The sequence below is a fragment of the Genypterus blacodes genome, unplaced genomic scaffold, assembly GCF_046128005.1.
Source record: "Genypterus blacodes isolate CSIRO-AG114 ecotype Tasmania unplaced genomic scaffold, CSIRO-AGI_Gbla_v1 ptg000039l_1, whole genome shotgun sequence".
NCBI lineage: Eukaryota > Metazoa > Chordata > Actinopteri > Ophidiiformes > Ophidiidae > Genypterus > Genypterus blacodes.
This window is the reverse complement of record NW_027466852.1, coordinates 3,080,095-3,099,016: the sequence shown is the minus strand read 5'-3', so window position 1 is coordinate 3,099,016 and position 18,922 is coordinate 3,080,095. Positions and strand designations below refer to the sequence as shown.

At 40.9% G+C, this 18,922-nt stretch overlaps 1 protein-coding gene across 1 annotated transcript; it reads right to left on the bottom strand.

Annotated features, from left to right (window-relative positions):
* On the bottom strand, nucleotides 1-16,072 carry vps37c (VPS37C subunit of ESCRT-I). The gene is made up of 5 exons (XM_076147821.1): nucleotides 15,942-16,072; nucleotides 15,476-15,585; nucleotides 11,066-11,237; nucleotides 8,354-8,436; nucleotides 1-5,300 (listed from the first exon to the last, which is right to left on the bottom strand). The coding sequence occupies exons 2-5, from the start codon at nucleotides 15,566-15,568 to the stop codon at nucleotides 4,563-4,565; spliced, it is 1,086 nt and encodes a 361-aa protein (XP_076003936.1). The 5' UTR covers nucleotides 15,569-15,585; nucleotides 15,942-16,072; the 3' UTR covers nucleotides 1-4,562.
* Nucleotides 16,073-18,922: the final 2,850 nt, after the last annotated feature.

Genomic DNA, 18,922 nt, shown 5'->3' with positions numbered 1-18,922 from the left:
TAAGTTTTGATCAACTTCAGCGTTTAATTATTCACAACCAAAAAATAAATTTAAAAAGAGGCTTTTAACAATCTACAGATTTGTCATATTATTCATAACCATCCCCACATTTAAAGCCATCGTCATTTTATTTCCCACTGGATTATGTTAGACTATATTAGAACATCTCCCTTGTGCTTCATCTATAAACACTTTGTTGTTATTGTTATTTTTATGATGAGGTTTTTTTCAAAGAGTCCTCAGTACAAACAGACCTCTCAATGATGAGAGCAATGGTGTGTTTGTGTATGTGTGCATGTATGTGTGTGTGTGAGTTAGGAGACATTTCACAGAGCTGTACATCAACATCCTGACTGATCCACAGTCACAAAACGACCAAGTCAGAATGAAATGGACACACACACACACACATGTACATGCACACACATAATGATGCCATTTTCATGAATTATCAAATGTGTCAAAATAAAGAAGCTGCTCTTGTGCCATATGTTGGTTATCATATTTTCTTAGGAATTGCAGGCTAACATACCTCCAGTAGCATCCACTAATAAGAACAAGTAAGTGAACCCTTCTGAATTATCTGAATTTCAGAATCCAGTGATCTGATCTTCAAAGTCACAATAGACAAGCACTGCAACTTAAACCTCAGCCTCGCTGTGAAGCATGATGGACCGAGCATCACAATTTGGGGCTGATTTGGGGAACTTGGAATTCAATGGTTTGTCTTTTTGTTTTGTCTTTTGTTTTCCAGGGAGGCAGGCATAAGCTTAGCAGTCTGATGAGAGGCCAGTTAGTGACCCCAAAACACAGAAAGCCAGCTTCAAATAGGCAATCAACCTTTACATGTTTTGTTCAATAAAAGAGTTGAGATCTACAATGTTGCATCGTTAGTCAGAATGCGTGTCTTATGGTAACTTGGATGAAGATCAGAACACATTTGTTGGGTAATTAACAGAGAAATCGAAATAATCATTGGGAATTCATTGAGCTTTTTCTAGTACTAGCATTTCTTTTAGGCAATGCAGATCAGCAAAACTCCATTCTCAGGTAATAATAGTAAAACTATTCTTTTGAAACATTTGTTACACAATTTCCAACTACAGCTGAGGGCAGTTGGGCCCATAAGTACCACCTCATACAGCAACTGGTGTAACAGTACAACCCAGACTGTCTGACAAGTGATTTCTGGGAAGTGCAAGTGTAGTTCAAATCGTATCAACGTACAGTGGTGGCTTTAGCTTAGTTTAAATTATTAATACAACAACCTAATATCATGTTTCATGTCTAAAGATCAGACCATAGACCAGACTGAGCTTTGGACCTCTACAAGCACTCAGCTATAAACTTGTAAGTCAAATGTAACCAAAGCTAAAATGTATGACATTAAAATTAAACAAGCTATAGTTTCCTTGGCTGAGGGAATTCAGAAATCAAAAAAAGGAATTGTATGAGATAATGAGGTTGTGGAATCCTCCTTGCACAGCCTGTGTGATGCTGATTAGCCCCCTCTTCATTTCATTCTACCACCCTTTACTTTGCTATAGCATTTAATCGCTGATTATTATGCATATATATTTGATTGTATGTATTTTATATCCATCACTTCAAAGATACACCTAGTCTTATTAAATAAAAAGGATACCATGACATGAGAGGCGGCATGTATCCACCTCATGTACGCCACAATATTAGTGCTTTTCTATAAAGACAATCATTTTGTTATAGTCCAACAAAATTCCCAAAGTTCGCAAATTTCCAACCAGCTTATATTTGAATGAGCTCCTACTCCCAGTACAGTTATTCTAGTGTTCAGTATGGATGCAGAACCTTTCTAAAATCACAATGTGAACAAACAGAAATCATGTTTTTAGATTAAGGCTCCTACAGACTGTGTGATTTTGGACTGTCGCTACACAGTAGACCTTGAGTTTGGCCTTGCAAGGGTTGCCCGCCTGTCCCAGAATTGAGGATAGGGTAATTACAGAGGAATTTCTCCACGGGAATATTGGAAGATTACATTTAAAAGGATTAAGTGTGGATACTAGTGATGAGTTAGCTAGCATTAGTGAAGATGGAGCACTGTGGATACAAGCAACCCAAATGAGTGCAGCGTGCAGGGCTCATCCTGAGGGAAAGGATAAGGAGGTAACTTATTTGGAGAGCTCTGAGTAGAAAGCCTGCTGCTTTGAGACAAGGGAGCCTGCTGAGGTGGTGGCAGCGTCTCATCAGGATGCCTCCTAAGCACCTCAAGTGCCTCAGTAACCAGGACCAGCATAAGCAGTGGGAAATAGATGGATGGATGCTGATAAACTATTATACTTCAGGCTGCAAAAGCAATCAACCGTGCTACATCTCTGTGCACACAGATGTTTCTTTATCTGAAACCAGCATTTCACACATATCTCAGATTGTGACATGTAATGAATTTATAAAGTTGTGATCACACAGTTTGCAGGAGGCATCGGTGGGAGCCGTGTAATAAAACATAAGTGTGTATCTTTAATTGAAGTAGCCGGGAAGGAAAAGGGAAAAGACAAAGCAATATAAGATGATTCATTAAAAACATTTAAATTGTCATGGTCATCACTGAATTAGATATTACACTGGAATAGAACATGCTTAAGAGAAATACCATTGACATGTCTTCTGAGTGAGGAGAGAAACCAAATCTTCTTTCATCAATCCTGTCTTTTTCACCAAAACTGACAACAAACGGCTTCATTAAACTGCAATCATTTTTGCGATTTGATTTCAATGAGAAAAAAAAGAAAAAGGCCAACAATACAACAACTCTATATAACTATGCAGACCCACATATATTCTCACACATTATGTCAAACTGTAGAAATAAAACTATTTTAATCTTGAAATCATTGTTGGGGATCAGTTCGTGTTGAGCAGGTAAACCCAAGATCCAAACAGGAAGAAGAGTGATGGAGGAAGAGATGAATGCAGGCGGAATGGAAAAAGACAAGACGGGACTGCCAGTGGGAGGAATACAAAGACGGACGAGGGAAAAGTGAAGCCAGGTTTTGTTCTGTGTTCAGCTCTTTAAAAGACAGAGTGAGGCCAACAGGTATCAGTAGTTGTATCCCGATCCACTGACTCAATATCATGGCCTGTAGTTGTACTGAACTAATATTGGTTAGCCTATACACACACACATTCATATATATACACACTTGTAACATACATATCCTGACATCACTCTGTTCCTTGAGCACCTGACTACAGCTCGTGTAAGGGGCACACATAACAGGCATCTGGGAACTTCTCACCAACTCTCAACCCTGCATTTCCCATATTGGACTTGTGCTTTGTAGGGCAGCACCTAATTTGCGCACTCCAGTTGGGATACAGCTACTAGCTCAAGTCAGTGCCCCTTCTCTTCCTTTTCCATATTACATGAGTCAAATGTCCTCTGAATGAACATATTGCTTTTATAATCTGAGTTAGAGTTTTATTGGTTGAAGGTGCAATTGTACTCACAACATATCAGCAGGGATTAACAACTGACCAACATTTCCTGGGAAGTCGTTAATTATATCACTATAAATTACCCACCCCATACTCTGCACATGGTTTAAGCTTTTTTAATTGCAGAATATTTGTAGAAATGTCATTAGGGCAAGTGTCCCAGCAATGCAAGATTTAGTTTGCTAACAGTGACCATCAGAGCATCAGGACAGTGAATCCTTTTTTCAGCACTGACCAAATTAATGAAACAATGAGCTTTGGGAGATTTCTTTGGTAGGAAAAAAACTACAGGATTTTTGTAGTTTAGCCTACTGTCCTGACCATTTTGTACGATGAAACTGCAAAGCCATTTAGAATAGATTAGATAAACCAAACATTTGCTGTATCATTGTTTCAAATTTACACCCTATGTTTTGAAGAGATTTCATTTAGCCAGGGGTCATGGACCTCACACAAATCTATGTACCTTCATATAAGTTAAACTCACTACGAAAGTGTTGATGCAGTTTTGACGATGCTGACTATGCTCGAATATGAATCATATTCTGGCCATGACAGTGCACTTGTGTGTTAGTAAGGACTTTCCGATTGCCAAATAGCCACACACACACACACACACACACACACACACACACACACACACACACACACACACACACACACACACACACACACACACACACACACAAACTTAAGGAGTAAGTCGAGGGTTGATGAAGAGAGGGAGAAGACTGAATTTAATATACAAGGGCCACCATATACAAAGTAAAGAGTTAATGCTTCAAAACAAAAAACAACCTGAGACTAGTGAGGGTAGATGATGGGTGACAGAGTGGGGGAGAGCAACTGATTTTAAGAGACAGAAATTGAGCAGCAAAGATCAGTAAAGTAAGAGAACCTCTGGAATCAGACTTGCATGGAGGGAAGGAAGGGCTGGCTGGGTGGGTGGGTCTAAAAGGTAAAAAGATAAGTGGAGGGAAGGGAATTGTGGAAAGGGATACAAGGGTCAGGCAGGGAGGGGCAAGACAACAGAGAAAGGACGGGAAGAACTGAGAATAAGAATTCAGATAGGAGTAGTGCTTTCAGGAATATGGCTGTGGGACTCCATTTCCTGGTCTGTAAATGGGTCTCCCCGTTGGTGACTGAGGATTGGTGTAGGCAGGCCCAGCTGGATAGCTATAGCCACCATAGCTGTAGGAGGCTGGGTACGGTGCCGGGCCACTCTGGGAATGGCTGGGGGTGTACTGGCCAAACACTGAGCCTGGTGCCGGGGCATGGAAAGAAACCTGTGTTGGGTAAGGGCAAGCAGCGGAAGCTGAAGGCCCAAATGCAGGCCTGGGGCCAGAGTAGCCTGCTGCTGGGGAGAAAGATGAGCTAGAAACTGGATACGGAGGAAATTGTGATGGGGGGTTGGCAGGGCCTGAGCCTGCTGCAACAGCAGCGGGGGGATTGGGAGGACACGCAGGATAAGGGGAGTAAGGATGGCCGGAGGAGCCTCCTGCAGATGAGGAGGTAGGCTGCAAGCTGTTCTGGTAGCTCACAGACTGATTCTGAGGTGTGGAGCTTGGCTGTTGTTTATTTGCTGTTGTGGTAGCTTTTGTCTGTTGATTCCATGGCAAAGGTGTGCTGGTAGGGTCCTGACTGATGCACGCTGATGATATCATGCTGCTGGGATTGGTGCCCTCACTGCTGTGGTGGAGGATCTCCTGGAGTTTTTCTATCCGTACACGCCTCTTATGAGCAAGGGAGCGCAGAGAGAGGAAGTTGTCAAGGAAGGAGTCCAAAGGTAGACAGCCTTCCAGAAACTCTTCAGCTAGTGCCTACAGAGAGAGAAACAAAGGCACATTAAGGTTACTTAAACTACTCCAAATACCCTCCAAAGCAGCTTTGTCAAACAGCTGCAGCATCAAGAGATGCAATTATAAACTAAACATAGCCAGAAAATAAGATGTTGTAACTCGTTATGCTCTATGGCACATTCACAAAGTAATCTTTATTTCTTTAAACAATGTGGCTACATGCACATGATACAAAAGAAATAAGGTACAAAATTATTGTTTTTGTCTCTTCTGTCACACACATCAAAGTGGCATGAGGTAAACGATTTTACATTACAGAATGACCAAGCAAGTGATCAATGAACAAAATCTTTATGTCCAATTTGTCCAAATTAAATTATGTTTCTAATGTAAATGAGGAATCCTAACTCCATTCAAAATACCATGCTGGTCTGGCATCCCATTGTGATCGCCGATTGCTAATTTCTCCATTTTACAACTGATGGCTGTCATCATTTATTTTGGATGGCTCAGAATTGATGCTTCAAAAGAATTCTGATAGGATTACACCAGATGGCGGCCACACGGAGCGAGGTCAGCGCTGAGTCTGGGCCGCAACTTCACTTCTCAAAGCACAGCTGCCATTTTATTTGCAAATGTACATAAATAATATTTCTGCCTTGACCATCACTATAGTGTCATGGGAATATAATTTGCTGCTCTGACCTGGATACTGCCAGAATTTGGAACGTTGATGACGGAGGACCTTTTCTGTCAGTTAATTCTGTGTCACGTTTTAATTGAATGTCGCCGGCAGAGATTTTATTGCAAATAAAGAAACTAAACTTCTAAATAAAGTAAGGAGTTTCTTTCTTTTTAGTGTTTCCAATCACATTGTATGTATTCTAACAAGCATGAATATCAGCTTGTCATTCTTCTTTTCCTCTCATTGGTGCATGGTGAGCTGATAATTACTGTTAACACTGCATTCGTGTTTGCTCACATTGTTTATGAATGAATTCAGTCATTGTCATGAATGTTGTAGCTGTCGCAAGGGAATGTGCTGAATTCTAAATGTTTTAGTGTGCCTATGCAGAGAAAATTGCTTGTTTATTATAGTAGGTTTTGTTGCGCAATTGTGTTGTTGCTGATATTTTGCAGGTGTAAATTTTGGTTTCTCAATGTCTTGGGTAATGACGACACCTACTGTTTAAACCAGTGAATTGCATAGAATGGACAACATGCTGTGGCCATGTGATCAGTCACCCAATCGATCAACTCTTTATAGAGAAAATAGGAATACTGCCAGAGCCAACAGGACAGACACATGGGGTATCTGCAGGTTTAAGGAAGGGAAATTTAAGATACAAATTTTGGGCCATTTCTTAGGCCACTTTAATACAAAGACCTTACATTAGCACCAGCAAAAGGTATGTGGCTATATTAAGAATATTATTTCGGGAATGCTGAAAATGAATAGAATACAGGCTGACGTTAACTGCTGATGTAAACTGACTTTTCAAACAAATATGCAAGTGTTGTGACACAAGTGCTTATATTATTTGACAGTAATACAGTATAAATAAAAACAAACAAGTACAGAATATGCATGGCCCTCAAAACCTCTAGCTGCCACATGGAGAAACCACCTGTGCAGGCTATTACGTATGTAGGGTGTGGAAGCCACAGCTCCCCACCACAATCAGCGTGGAGAGGTTCAGTACATTCTTGAGGAAGAAGTGAGTCATTTATCAAGCATATGTAATGCTAGGTGAGATGATATACATTATATATGTATGACAACAAGTAAACAAATCGATTGACATAACTCCTCCTTTGTGTAATGTCTACAACTGCGACATTTTCCAAACAGTTTTAATTGGTTTATGCCTTATTTTTCAGTTGAAAGATAAACTGTGTCCTTTATGATAGATTAAAACAATAGAATTGTAATTATGATAACATGTCATCAAGATATAGATACACAGAACAACACAAACAAGCATTAACAAGGTATAACAGCTTTTCCTAAACCTTCTATGGGCGGGATAGGTAGATCACTGGTCATTTATTAGTGTGAACTTGTTACTTACTTTAAAGTGGAGCAGGAAATCCTGAGCAGACCCATGAACTGGGAGCCCAGGTAACCTGATTGGACCCATCTTTCCAGTAACGCTTGGTTTTAGTTGTTTGGAAGAGGGTCAAAGTAAACCGCTTTGTTTACATCGGCGATAAGGACTTTAAGATCAAAGTTCAGATTTTTCTTAATTTGTTTAGCTCGTCAGCTAAAACTGGGTCCACCTTAGTCCTGGCCTTTGGTTTGTAGTCTGTGATGGTGATTAGTCCTTGCCCTGTGCATCTGGAGTCCCTCTGTAGAAAGTGCAACTCAACTTTCTCCTTATCCTGTCTCTTTGCCTCCGTTAAAACCTTCCTCAGGTTGTAAGAGTCCACCTTGTAGCCCGCACATGTCGCCTGATCTAAGCAGTCTGTGCTTTGAGGTCGGGTCACACAGACCAACTTATCCATGGCTTTTGGTTCGGGAATGTCTGAACAGAGAACGTAGGGATGATGGTGTCCACCAGTATTCCAATGTAGCTCACCGCTACTTCTGCAATGTCGTCGTCATTTATGGAAGTCGACTGAAACATTTCCCACTTGATATCACCGAGCGCCTCTTGTAGCATTGCTGATCGGGCAGTCCAGCGCTTCACATGACAATGTCATAATGATTTGTCTTTACCCCACGTGAAGTTTTTAGCAATTTGAGAGTTGGGAAACATTACTCAGAAATTGTCTCAGACTCCTTTGTTGGCCACTGAGCCGAGTTTGAAGAGCTCCTTACACAGTGTGCGACTGGTCTCATATATATTTCCTTAAATCAAGTCTAAACCACACCTCAAATGCACACCTGGTCAACCTTTTTTGCCATTTGTGCCACCTTTTGTCAGTATGCATTACTGCCCTCTCCAAATGAACAGACATGCATCACATCACAATAGAGGAAACTGTTCAATCTGACTCCAAACACCAATAAAGCAACCAGTACACTGTGTGTGTATATGTACTGAATGTATGTTTATTAATTACACACTGACCTCCGACTCTGCCTCAGTTTTAGCCCCTTCTGTCTGTAGCCTGGAGAACAATGCCTCTGGAGACGCCTCACCCACCATCCCATCTAAAAGGTAGAGAAAGACAGAGATAGGAAAACAGATTTATACAGTGAGACGAGGGATAGGATAAAACAAATACACACTATATTAGACAATATACATTATTAGGTGCTATTTAAACCATCTGCGAATACATCCCGGCTCTGATTGGCTTTCTACAGCTCGTTCAGACATCTGAGATAGAGGGAATGAGAGCAGCCTGCAAATACTGGGTTTGTGTGGATTTTTCTGTCAACAAGCTTCACAGGCTCAGGCTCCATGGAAAAATACTACGTTAATAAGATTGAGCATAATACATTGGGTACGGAAAGTATTCAGACCCCTTCCATTTTTTTTATTGCTGAAATTTTTTCAAATTCATGTTTTCACACATAAATGTACAATCAATATCTTACGACAAAGCAAACACAGAATTTTGGAAAATTAGCTAATTCAATAAAAATAAAACACAGAATTATCACATCCATATAAGTATTCTGACTCTTTGCAGTGATACTTAAAATTAAACTCAGGTTTATCCAATTACTACCGATGATCATTGAGATGTTTCTACACATTGTTTGGAGCTGTACAAACAAGTGGAAGAATCATTGATTAGACATGAATAATAGGCACACACCTCTATATAAAGTCCATACAGTCCACAATGCATTTAGAAGCAAAACAGGATTGTGTCAAGGTACAGAGCTGGGGAAGGCTTCAACTAAATTTCTACACCATTGAAGATTCCCAAGAACACAATGGTCTCCATTGTTTGGCACAACTAAGACTCTTCCAAAAGCTGATCATCCAACCAAACTAAGCAATCTTGTGAGTAGGGCCTTATGCAATAGAGGTGACCAAGAAGTTGATGGTCACTCCAGCTGAGCTCCAGAGATAATCTGTGGAGATGAGAGAAACTTTCAGAAGGACAACGATTACTGCAGAACTCCACCTATCTGTGCTTCATGGGAGATTGGCCAGACAGAAGCTACTCCTCAGTAAATGGCACATGAAAGCCCGCTTGAGTTTGCCCAAAGACTTCCAGACCAAAACAAGATTCTTTTGTCTGGTTAAATCACGATCAAACTGAACTACCTGACCTTGTTGGCGTCAACGGAAGGCTCAATGCAGCAAAGTACTGAGATATTCTCAATGAAAACCTGCTTAGAGTGTTCAGACTGGGCCAAAGATTCACCTTTCAACAGGACAACGACCCCAAGCAGATGACAACAGATAATTAATGTCCTTGAATGGCCCAGTCAGAGCCCGGACTTGAACTCAATCAAACATCTGTCGAGAGACATGAAAATAGCTGTCCACCAGCAGTCCCCATCCAACCTGTCAGAACTTGAGAGGATCTGAAGAGAAGAATGGGAGAAAATCCCAGAATCCAGATGTCAAACCTCCTAAGATCAGACCCAAGAAGACTCAAGGCTATAATTGCTACCAAGGTGCTAAGTAAAGGGTCTGAATACTTGTTTAACTAACAGATTTCAGTTTTCGATTTTTACTGAATTAGCAAAAATGTCTAAAAATATGACCCACATCTTTCTAGCTAAAAGGTCTCAACAAGCAGCACACTATGCTGTCGTGACTACACATTGCAGAAAAGAGGTGGTCTCACATTACAGTGTAATCAAAAGAAATCCTGGAAGTTATTGAAAGGGTTACAAAGGCATTTCTAAGGCTCTGACACTCGAGAAAACCACAGTGAGAGCCATGTTTCTACCATCAGAAAAAGGCTGTGCAGAAATGGTCAATGGGAGCATCGCAAGTCGAAAACTACTGTTAACCATGGGGACTATAAAAGCTGGTCTCACATTTGCCAAATAACACTACGATGACCCCCGAGCCTTTCAGGATAATGTTCTGTGGACTGATGAGCCAAAAGTAGAACACTTTGGAAGAAATGGGTCCCATTAAATCTGGCAGAAGGCTACACAGCATTCCACCATAAGAATATCACACTAACAGTAAAACACGGTGGAGGAAATGTGATGGTGTGGGGATGCTTTGCTGCTTCAGGACCTGGGCAACTTGCCATAAGAAATAGAACCATGATTCTCTCTGAGTGTGTTGCTAGGTTTGAAAAACAAAGGGATATGGTGACAGGTATGGAATGACAATGTTTTTGAGTTTGTTCTTCTTGTCAGCATTACTCACAGTGCTGGAGTTCTTTCTGGTTCTTGTGGCTGTTTTCCAAAATGACCAGGTCGTGTATCCACAAGCTTTAAGCGCATTCTTAAGATAAGGGGTGCATTTATTTTGCCAGAAGCCGTCAAACTGGCTTCCGTGGACCTGTTTTGTTTGTCGCACACCTCCACAAAAGTCTCATCTTCAAGTCAAGCCAACAATGAAGATGCACTTTCCTGATTGATTTGTCTAAAGATTTATCTGAGCAGTGCAGCTAAGGAGGAAGCTGAGACAAACCCTCGCTCATCCTTTAGTAGATTAATGTTGTTAAGATAATAGAAAGAAACCTCTCCCAGACATCACACAGACATCTCACCTCTTTTTTTATAGCTGAATTGAGTGGAGTGGAGTGGGAATGTGACGACAATGCAGTACTATGGTCACTAGCATGTAAAACCTATGTTATGTTAAGTCATGTGTTGTGTGGTGCTGCACTGTGGCTTTATGAAGAGACCTTACCTTTCAGGGCACAGTGTTGTCTATAGTCTTCTCTGACAGCCTCCAGCTGGGAATATCTCTCCACCAGGACCTCCTTCTGTGACTCCAGATGAGGCTTCATGTCCAGGTTCTGCTCAGCCAGGCTGCGATTGGATGCCAATGCCATCTCTCTCTCCAGCTGTATATTTTGGATCTGAAGGAGAGAACAGATATTTTTACACTGTATGCCTTTCAACACAGGGATGCTTTGAATTACAAAGAGTACAAATATTCAGTGATGAGAGGAAAAGCTAATTTTTGAGGGAAATCATAATTTAGAACTGCAGGATATAATATTAAAAGATGTTCACATAGTGCTACCTAGAGGCCAAATCATATTTTGCTCCATCCTTTGACTCACTGATTATTGCAAAAAAAAAAACTACACATCTATTTTCCAGTTCATCTGAATGAGTTATGTGCCAATAGTGGAAACAATTCTAAAGGAAGTCATGAAAGGTTTTGCAAAACTTTCAGAATGGTGCAAATCATCCAAAACAAAATCTGTGAAAAGAGAACTTTGCCTCTGACTCCCCAATTCAATTAGACCTGTCCAACAATCCTGTCCTTTGTGTTGTCACGACGGAAATGTAATTTTGAAGGAAATGCAGTCTATACTATTATTATTATTATCATTGATGAAAAAGGAAACGTTAGGGGGGTAACTGTACATGAATAGACATGACATTCATGGGAGAGTTGCTAGAGGGAAGCCTCTTCTCTCAAAAAAGAACAAAGCTGCCCGTTTCAACTTTGCTAGAGAGCACTTGGACAACACAGAGGCCTTCTGGAAGTCCATTCTCTGGACAGATGAGTCCAAAATAGTATTATTTGGTCAGAATCAAAGCAGCCATGTTTGGAGAAAAGCCAACACTGTGTACCAAGAAAAGAATCTCCTCCCAACAGTGAAGGATGGTGGTGGAAATGTGAAGGTCAGGGGCTGCTTTTCTGTCTCTGGACCTGGACGACTCAATATGATACAGGAAACCATGAATTCTCAGGCTTATCAGCAAATTCTTGACCAGAATCTCCTACCATCAGTCAGAAAATGGCCAAAAAATGGGTTACGCAACATGACAACGACCCAAAGCATTGCAGCAAAACAACCAAGGAATGGCTTCAGATAAAGAGGACGCGTACTCTGGATTAGTCAGTCAAAGTCTGGACCTCAATCAGATAGAAATGTTGTGGCTAGACCTGAAGCGGGCGGTACATGCCAGATGTCTCTCAACAGACTGAGTTCTGCAAGGAATTGGCAAAAATCCCCCAAAGCAGATGCGAGAGACTGGTTAGTGGTTACAGAAGACATTAGGTGGAATTAAAGTGCAAAAGGAGGTGCCACAAGTTACTAATTAAAAGGGTGCACATACAGTTATTCCATGTTTCATGGAGTTTCTGGGCTACTTACACAATTCCCTCAAAAGTACATGCAATTGATAAACATAAACCTGACATTTCAAATATAAAAGCTGGTGATGATAAAATACAAAATCATGATAAAACAAAGACACAGACACTAAAATACAGCAAAGTGGACGTATCATCTTGTCTTTCTGTTTTCCTTCACCCATTTATAATGTCTCACAGGTCAGAGCAAACTTCTCCTTTGTAGGTGCATGTCTTTCTTTTGACAATAATCACACTTTCAGTTTGGTCTCTTGTGCTTTGGTGCTGCTCTTGGTTAGTGGTGTGGGGAGAGATAAAGGATAAACAGCCACCTTAAGTGAAAAAAGGATCTAAACATGCGCCTATTCACAAGAGGGGCGAGTCAGATGCTGCCGGGGAGTCGGGTTTCAGAAACCTGTATCCTCGCATGGAGCGCCGGGATGTTTCAGTGTTAGATTTTCATGCATAGCACTAAACTATACCAACTATAAGCCATTTCAGACTTGCAAAGTGCTCCACTGTGGCGCCTAGATTTATGCAGTGGCCCCAGTCATGGATTGTACTAGGAGCTTTGACAGCAAGGGGGAGGATACAGGAATTTTTATGTTGAGTTCAGTGGTTGTCTATGTTGTCTTACCCTGTCTGTGTGTTTGTAGTGGGTGGGTCTGTTAGCATATACTGGATGTGCCCTCATGTCTCAGTCTGTCTCTCCCTCTTGTTGGGTTAATATCTAGTTTTGTCAAGTCTATGTTTTGATTAGAGGGATGTGTTGTAAGTCTCATTGTATGAGACTGAGTTGACTCAATGGTCTTCAATTATTTGTGAGGTTTACCTCTTGCTAATTAACCCTACCTTTTGGAATTTAAACCTGTGTGTGTGTGTGTCTGCCTTGGCTGCCTGGTCTCTGACAGGAACACAAACACCAGCACAATATAACTCTGTTTTTTTTAGTACTTAAACTGTATTTACACAGATTTCAGTTGTTCTGAATATCTACAGAAGTGTTCAGTCATTCAGGAGCTGTTGAACTACCATTTGTGTGTCTGGATTTGAGAACAACTGCATTAAAGGTTTCAAATTTGACACAAAATAACTTTCACAACATGTCCAGGTATCATTAAATGGTCGAAAAATACAACTAATAATAAAAAACAAGTAATTTCACAATTAAATTACATTCAATTGAAACCCCTGATTGTTCTGGATGCTGCAGTCAAGGCAAACATTTAGGGATATTGTTTTTATACACAGACAGGGGGAGAAAAGAAAAAGAAAGGGAAAGGAAAGGAAAGAAATATTAGAGACTTGGAAATGTGATACACATGTAGACGAGATGCACAAAGAGACGAAGCACCGGTAACTTGAGCTAGTGACTTGTACAGTCCAGTTTGTAACATTCCTGCTTTTTACAAAACTTAATGCAAAGAATATCTGGTGCTGAACTCGTTTCAAAAATTTCAAGCAGTCATTTCAAGCAACTCCTCTGTGACAGAACTGAAGCTCTGCACGCCTTACCTAATGGCAAAAATCGGAATTATATAATGATTATATTTTTACATTATTTAACAAAAGCTTCTTTCTGTGTTGTCCGTTTGTCCGATGTCCGTTTCCAACAAAGCTTGCATCAGGGGTAGAGTTAAAGGACCAAAGCTGGGAATATGTGTCTTGTTATATGTGCCTGAAAGGTGTCACAGCCCGCCAGATTTGCTCCCAGGTTTTATGTTTAGTTTCTGTATGACCAATAACGTTTTATATTCTAAAAAAAACCTCCACGAGTGACTCTGTTCTGAGTAGGAATGTCCCATGTACATGACAGCAAGCGGCTAACAGGCAGAATTTAAGCCAGTGATTCACATTTTCAACCCTGGTTACACTCTTCCCTCAGGGGCCCATTTCACTAAACCGATGGTGAGGAAATACAAGGATAAATGCCATTCAAACCACCAAAAGCAAAACTACTCTCACAAAACTACTCTCTGTTGACAGACTTACAGCATCAAATGTTGCGTGGTTAGAAGATGCAACGGCTAGGTTTGGCATTTCTCGGAGCAAAATTAGTGCCATCCTGACATTTTTAAAAACTTTTCTCCCCCTCTCTGTGTATATAAAACAGATCTCCAAAAGACATTTGGGCACATCTGCCCACAAGTTTGTTCAGGTTGCAAGCATGAGATGGAACTGCACATACTATATAGAAAGCTGAATGTTGGAGCAAAACGGGCCCACAACTCTGCTGTCAGTCATATCCATCAAACAAAACAGCAGAAGATACAGGCGTAATTAAGTCAGAGGTCTGTGACTGTGACAAGGAAGAAAATCTTTTAAATAGGCAGAAGACTGAGAAGAATAAATGTCCTACTTTGGCTGGGCTAGCAAAGACATATCTCTGATTCCCTGGAAACTCAAGACAATCTGAGTGCATCTGAGACAGGAAACCATGAGAAGAAGCAGCCTGAGCTCAGTCTGGAAATCTAATATCTATCTGATGATCTTTAAGATTGTGTTCATGTTCATTTCAAAGTGCTTGGTAGGTGCCACTAAGTGTGTTTTATTTGTTATTGATTCAGTATCTTTAAATGTTCAGTAAAAATAATTCCTACGTTTCTTTAATTGAGACAATGTGCTTTATGTTTTTACAAAGCTTAATTTTTGTTGAAAATAACCAGTGTGTGTTTTAGGATTTTGTAAAAGAAATTGTAATACTTCATAATCCAATCCAATTTTCAATAATAATAAATAACAGACAGACTTACATTATCTATATTAGTCTATTATCTATTTATTAAATCATATATTATAATAAGTTGCATCCCTTATATGAAGGGATATAGTTACTGTACTGTACTGGATACAATCTTTACAGCACGATGAATTGTATCTCCACACTAAGGGGTGTATTGGTTTTAGAGCCTCCAAATGTTTCACTCAAACACTTCACACCAAACACGTTCACTGCCGCTCTGGAACCCGGTAAAGATGTTCAGTATCATGAGGCACAAGTTTTACCTCATCAGATTCCAGAGCCATCGACTCCACCCTCTCTGGGTTGTCCAGGATCTCCTGAAGCTCTGGTTGGTTCAGGTCCTGAAGCTTCTCCATTTGATTTGCCAGGACGGCTGTCAGTCATGGATAAACCCGGAAATCAGAGTTAAAAACATTGATAGGAAACAGAAAGTGGAGTCGAAGTTATCTGTAAAATGTCACCTGACCTTGAATACACGGTGTTTGTTCACTGACTTATCAGGCCATTGTAACAACACATCCCAATAAATAACAACCACATAGGGGATACCCTACAAATTAAGTTATATTTAAGCTCCACCTCAGTGTAAATACAGCGTAAACGGTGCTAATAGGCAGCTAGTAGGCTAGGCAGATTGTAATGTGTAGGTAAGAGACGTTAGGCCACAGCTCTGTACAAGTTACTAACAAAGAAAAATAAAGAGGTGAAGTCAAATGATATGGTACTTACACGATGCTAGCAAACCAAGTTGAGCCTAACACCGAGTGCTGGTGGCATCCAACAGCCCCTGTTTGTCCCTGACAGCTGGCGTGACACGTCCGCAGGAGCGCCGAGCTGCCCGGACTCGATCCAGCACTAGGAAAAGCTTCGCACTTCGATCGGCCTGCTAGCCAGCTACTCGACCGACGTCTGGTCTCAGCTGCTGGTTCCGCGATCAGCTATCTGATGACAACACAAGGTATGATGGCAATATCAGTGACTTTAGCTGCAATCAACTTCGAGGGAAGCCCCGCGATCTGGCGACCAAAAACGGATCACAGAATGGCGCGGTTCGGTTCTGAAGGACAGTGTCGAACGTCGCTGTACTATAATAACGCTTACTTTGATATACAGGCGGCTGTAATCTACATAAATATTTTTACAGCTCGCTGTCAGGCTAAATAAAGGAAAGTTTCACTCCACACTAACAGCATCCGTAGCCATTTTAGAAGTATCCATTTTAATGGTAAGCGGGGGTGTTCAAGCTGATCTAAAATAATCAACACTGAAGTATGACCGCTTATAGCCTGAGGACCTGGGTTATATTTGTGATAATTACTTTGAGTACTTGCAATGGAATAGTCCAATTAACCCCAAGGACCAATTTTAGCCGGATAAGTGTTCCTGTTGTCGCCCCTCTAAGGGAGGGTAATGGTCGGGTCCTACGCCCAGCTGATACACGGGAAACCCCTATGCGATTGTAATGTTCCATCTCTTTCTGATTCCAGATCTCTGCCAGTGGCAAAGACCTGTCATCATTCGTCATCCTCCTCTACAGACCAGGAAAGTGACTGTCTGCCCACACTCAAACTAAATTAAATGTAGGACATTACACATATTCTGCCTTTCCGGGGAACAGTTAGAGTTGAGATATGTCCACCAAAATTTGATTTCATGCCAATATTGCTTGCTTCTGTATTAAGACTTCAGACTTCCCAGAATTGTGTGAAGTGGATGTTCCTGGAACAAAAATTTGTGGAGATATCTCTTGAATTTCCCTAATGGGATGAATAAAGTCTCTCTCACTCCCTCTATCAGTGGAAGCAGCCAACAGGAATTTCAAGGACTTGCAAGACAGTTGCACAGAGTTGTGTGCCAAAATGTCAGCAAAGGAGCATTTCCCTCTCACGATAAAGGGATTAAAAGCCTTGATGGATCTGAGGGACTGACTGAAGAACCAGTAGACCAACCAGCGCGAATACCACAGCAATGAGCAGGTAATTACAGGTAATATTGCAAAAATGTCAGCGGTTGTTGGAAGCTATGTCAGCTTACAATAACTCATTTTGCATCCTGAAGCAGCTCTGTTCAACCACAAGCACTTTTCATACAATACAACAACATGTATCATATTATTGTATGGCATGCAATGTAGTATACTTTCATTTATTTATGTTTATAATACATAGGATGGGTGAAAGGAGCAGAAATGTAGTATTGAGACAGCTTTGATGTGTGTGTGTGTGTGTGTGTGTGTGTGTGTGTGTGTGTGTGTGTGTGTGTGTGTGTGTGTGTGTGACCACTGAAGACAAAGGTGATGGGGCACTGACAGTAAATAAACCAAATACATCTGAGGAAAAAATATTGACAGCTCAATGTTGAATGTTTTGAAAACAAAGACCTGTTCCCTATCACTACAGTTAAATCTGTGTCAAAATTGCACGTTCAAACCTTAATCCCATTCCATTATAACAGGTTAGCAGATGTTTGCTACAGGACTATATAATGAGTTTAGAAATTCTAGAGAAATGTAATGCATTACACTTGAATAAGTTAGAGGGGACGTAGCTCAGGATGGCTGCAGATATGTAGGATGGTAGAGCAGTCGACCAGGGATTGGAAGGTTCCTGGTTCAATGCCGGGCTCCAAGGGACCAGTGCTGAGCAAAACATCGAACCCCTAACTACTCCTGATGTGCAGGTTGGCACCTTGCATGGCAAGTTTATATAATATCAATCTACTGTACATTTAGTCCATTAAAATCATTTAATGGACTAAACCTAGACTAGAACTTCCGATGACTAAAATAAGGATTCAATTCAAAATCAAGAATTCAAAATTTGCTGTCAAAATAAACACTACTCTAAAGGTAGATTGGCAAAATCAAACCCAGTGGCTGGCGCTCATTAACAGCTCATTGAGAAATTGAGCAATTTGACGCTCCCTATTGGTAAGAGGCCTAATTACCCATTACCCCATACCCCAGCCTCCCTCTGTCTTTTTCTTTTTTGTTTAAAAGAGTTTAAGCATAGTTTTGTTACCACCTGCTGTAGTCAACATGGATGATTAGTTACAGACACTATATGATTATAACTACCAGTAATATCAAATGATTGCATTGACACTTAAAATATCAGATATATAAGATGACTGCTGGTAGCAGATCCTCTTTCCTGGTTGAAGGACAAAGAACCACAAATGTCAAATGACAAATGTCAACCAACAAAGCTTTCACGAAGAAGATTTTACCCAGACGTTTGTAGTACACACTGATGCATCACACTTGGCAGCAAAGCTGTATCAAAAGCAAGATGGCAAGCTTAGGGTCATCGCCTATGGCTCTTGGACATTAACAGCAGCTGAGAAGATCCACTTGTCCACTTCAAAACTGAATGCAATCCCTTCCAGGTTGGTTGCAGAGCACAGTACAGTATAGACCAGACAAGGAGAATATTGCTACTGACGCTTTGTCAAGGAGGTCACTGGAAGTAGTTATTGATGATAGAATGTTCTGAGGAGCTGCCACCTGACACCATCGCTGCCAAGATCCAAGCAGTGAAGGTACAGAAAGAGTCCCTTGCAACCTGGTCAATGTCAGAGGTATCTACGTCAGTCTCAGTTGAAGGTGAGACAGCCACTTCATCAATCAGCTCCATACCAAGAGATCAATTTAGACAGGCACAACAATCTGATCGAGTCATCCATCCTGTACTTGATTGCAAACTGTCTGG

What these genes read in the sequence shown, in the direction of transcription:
- vps37c (XM_076147821.1), bottom strand. Translation starts at nt 15,568, where the DNA reads ATGGAGAAGCTTCAGGACCTGAACCAACCAGAGCTTCAGGAGATCCTG. An exon ending in TGGCTCTGGAATCTGATGAG is followed by an intron (nt 11,238 to 15,475) that starts GTAAAACTTGTG and finishes TCTCTCCTTCAG; the next exon opens with ATCCAAAATATACAGCTGGA. An exon ending in ACAACACTGTGCCCTGAAAG is followed by an intron (nt 8,437 to 11,065) that starts GTAAGGTCTCTT and finishes TCTACCTTTTAG; the next exon opens with ATGGGATGGTGGGTGAGGCG.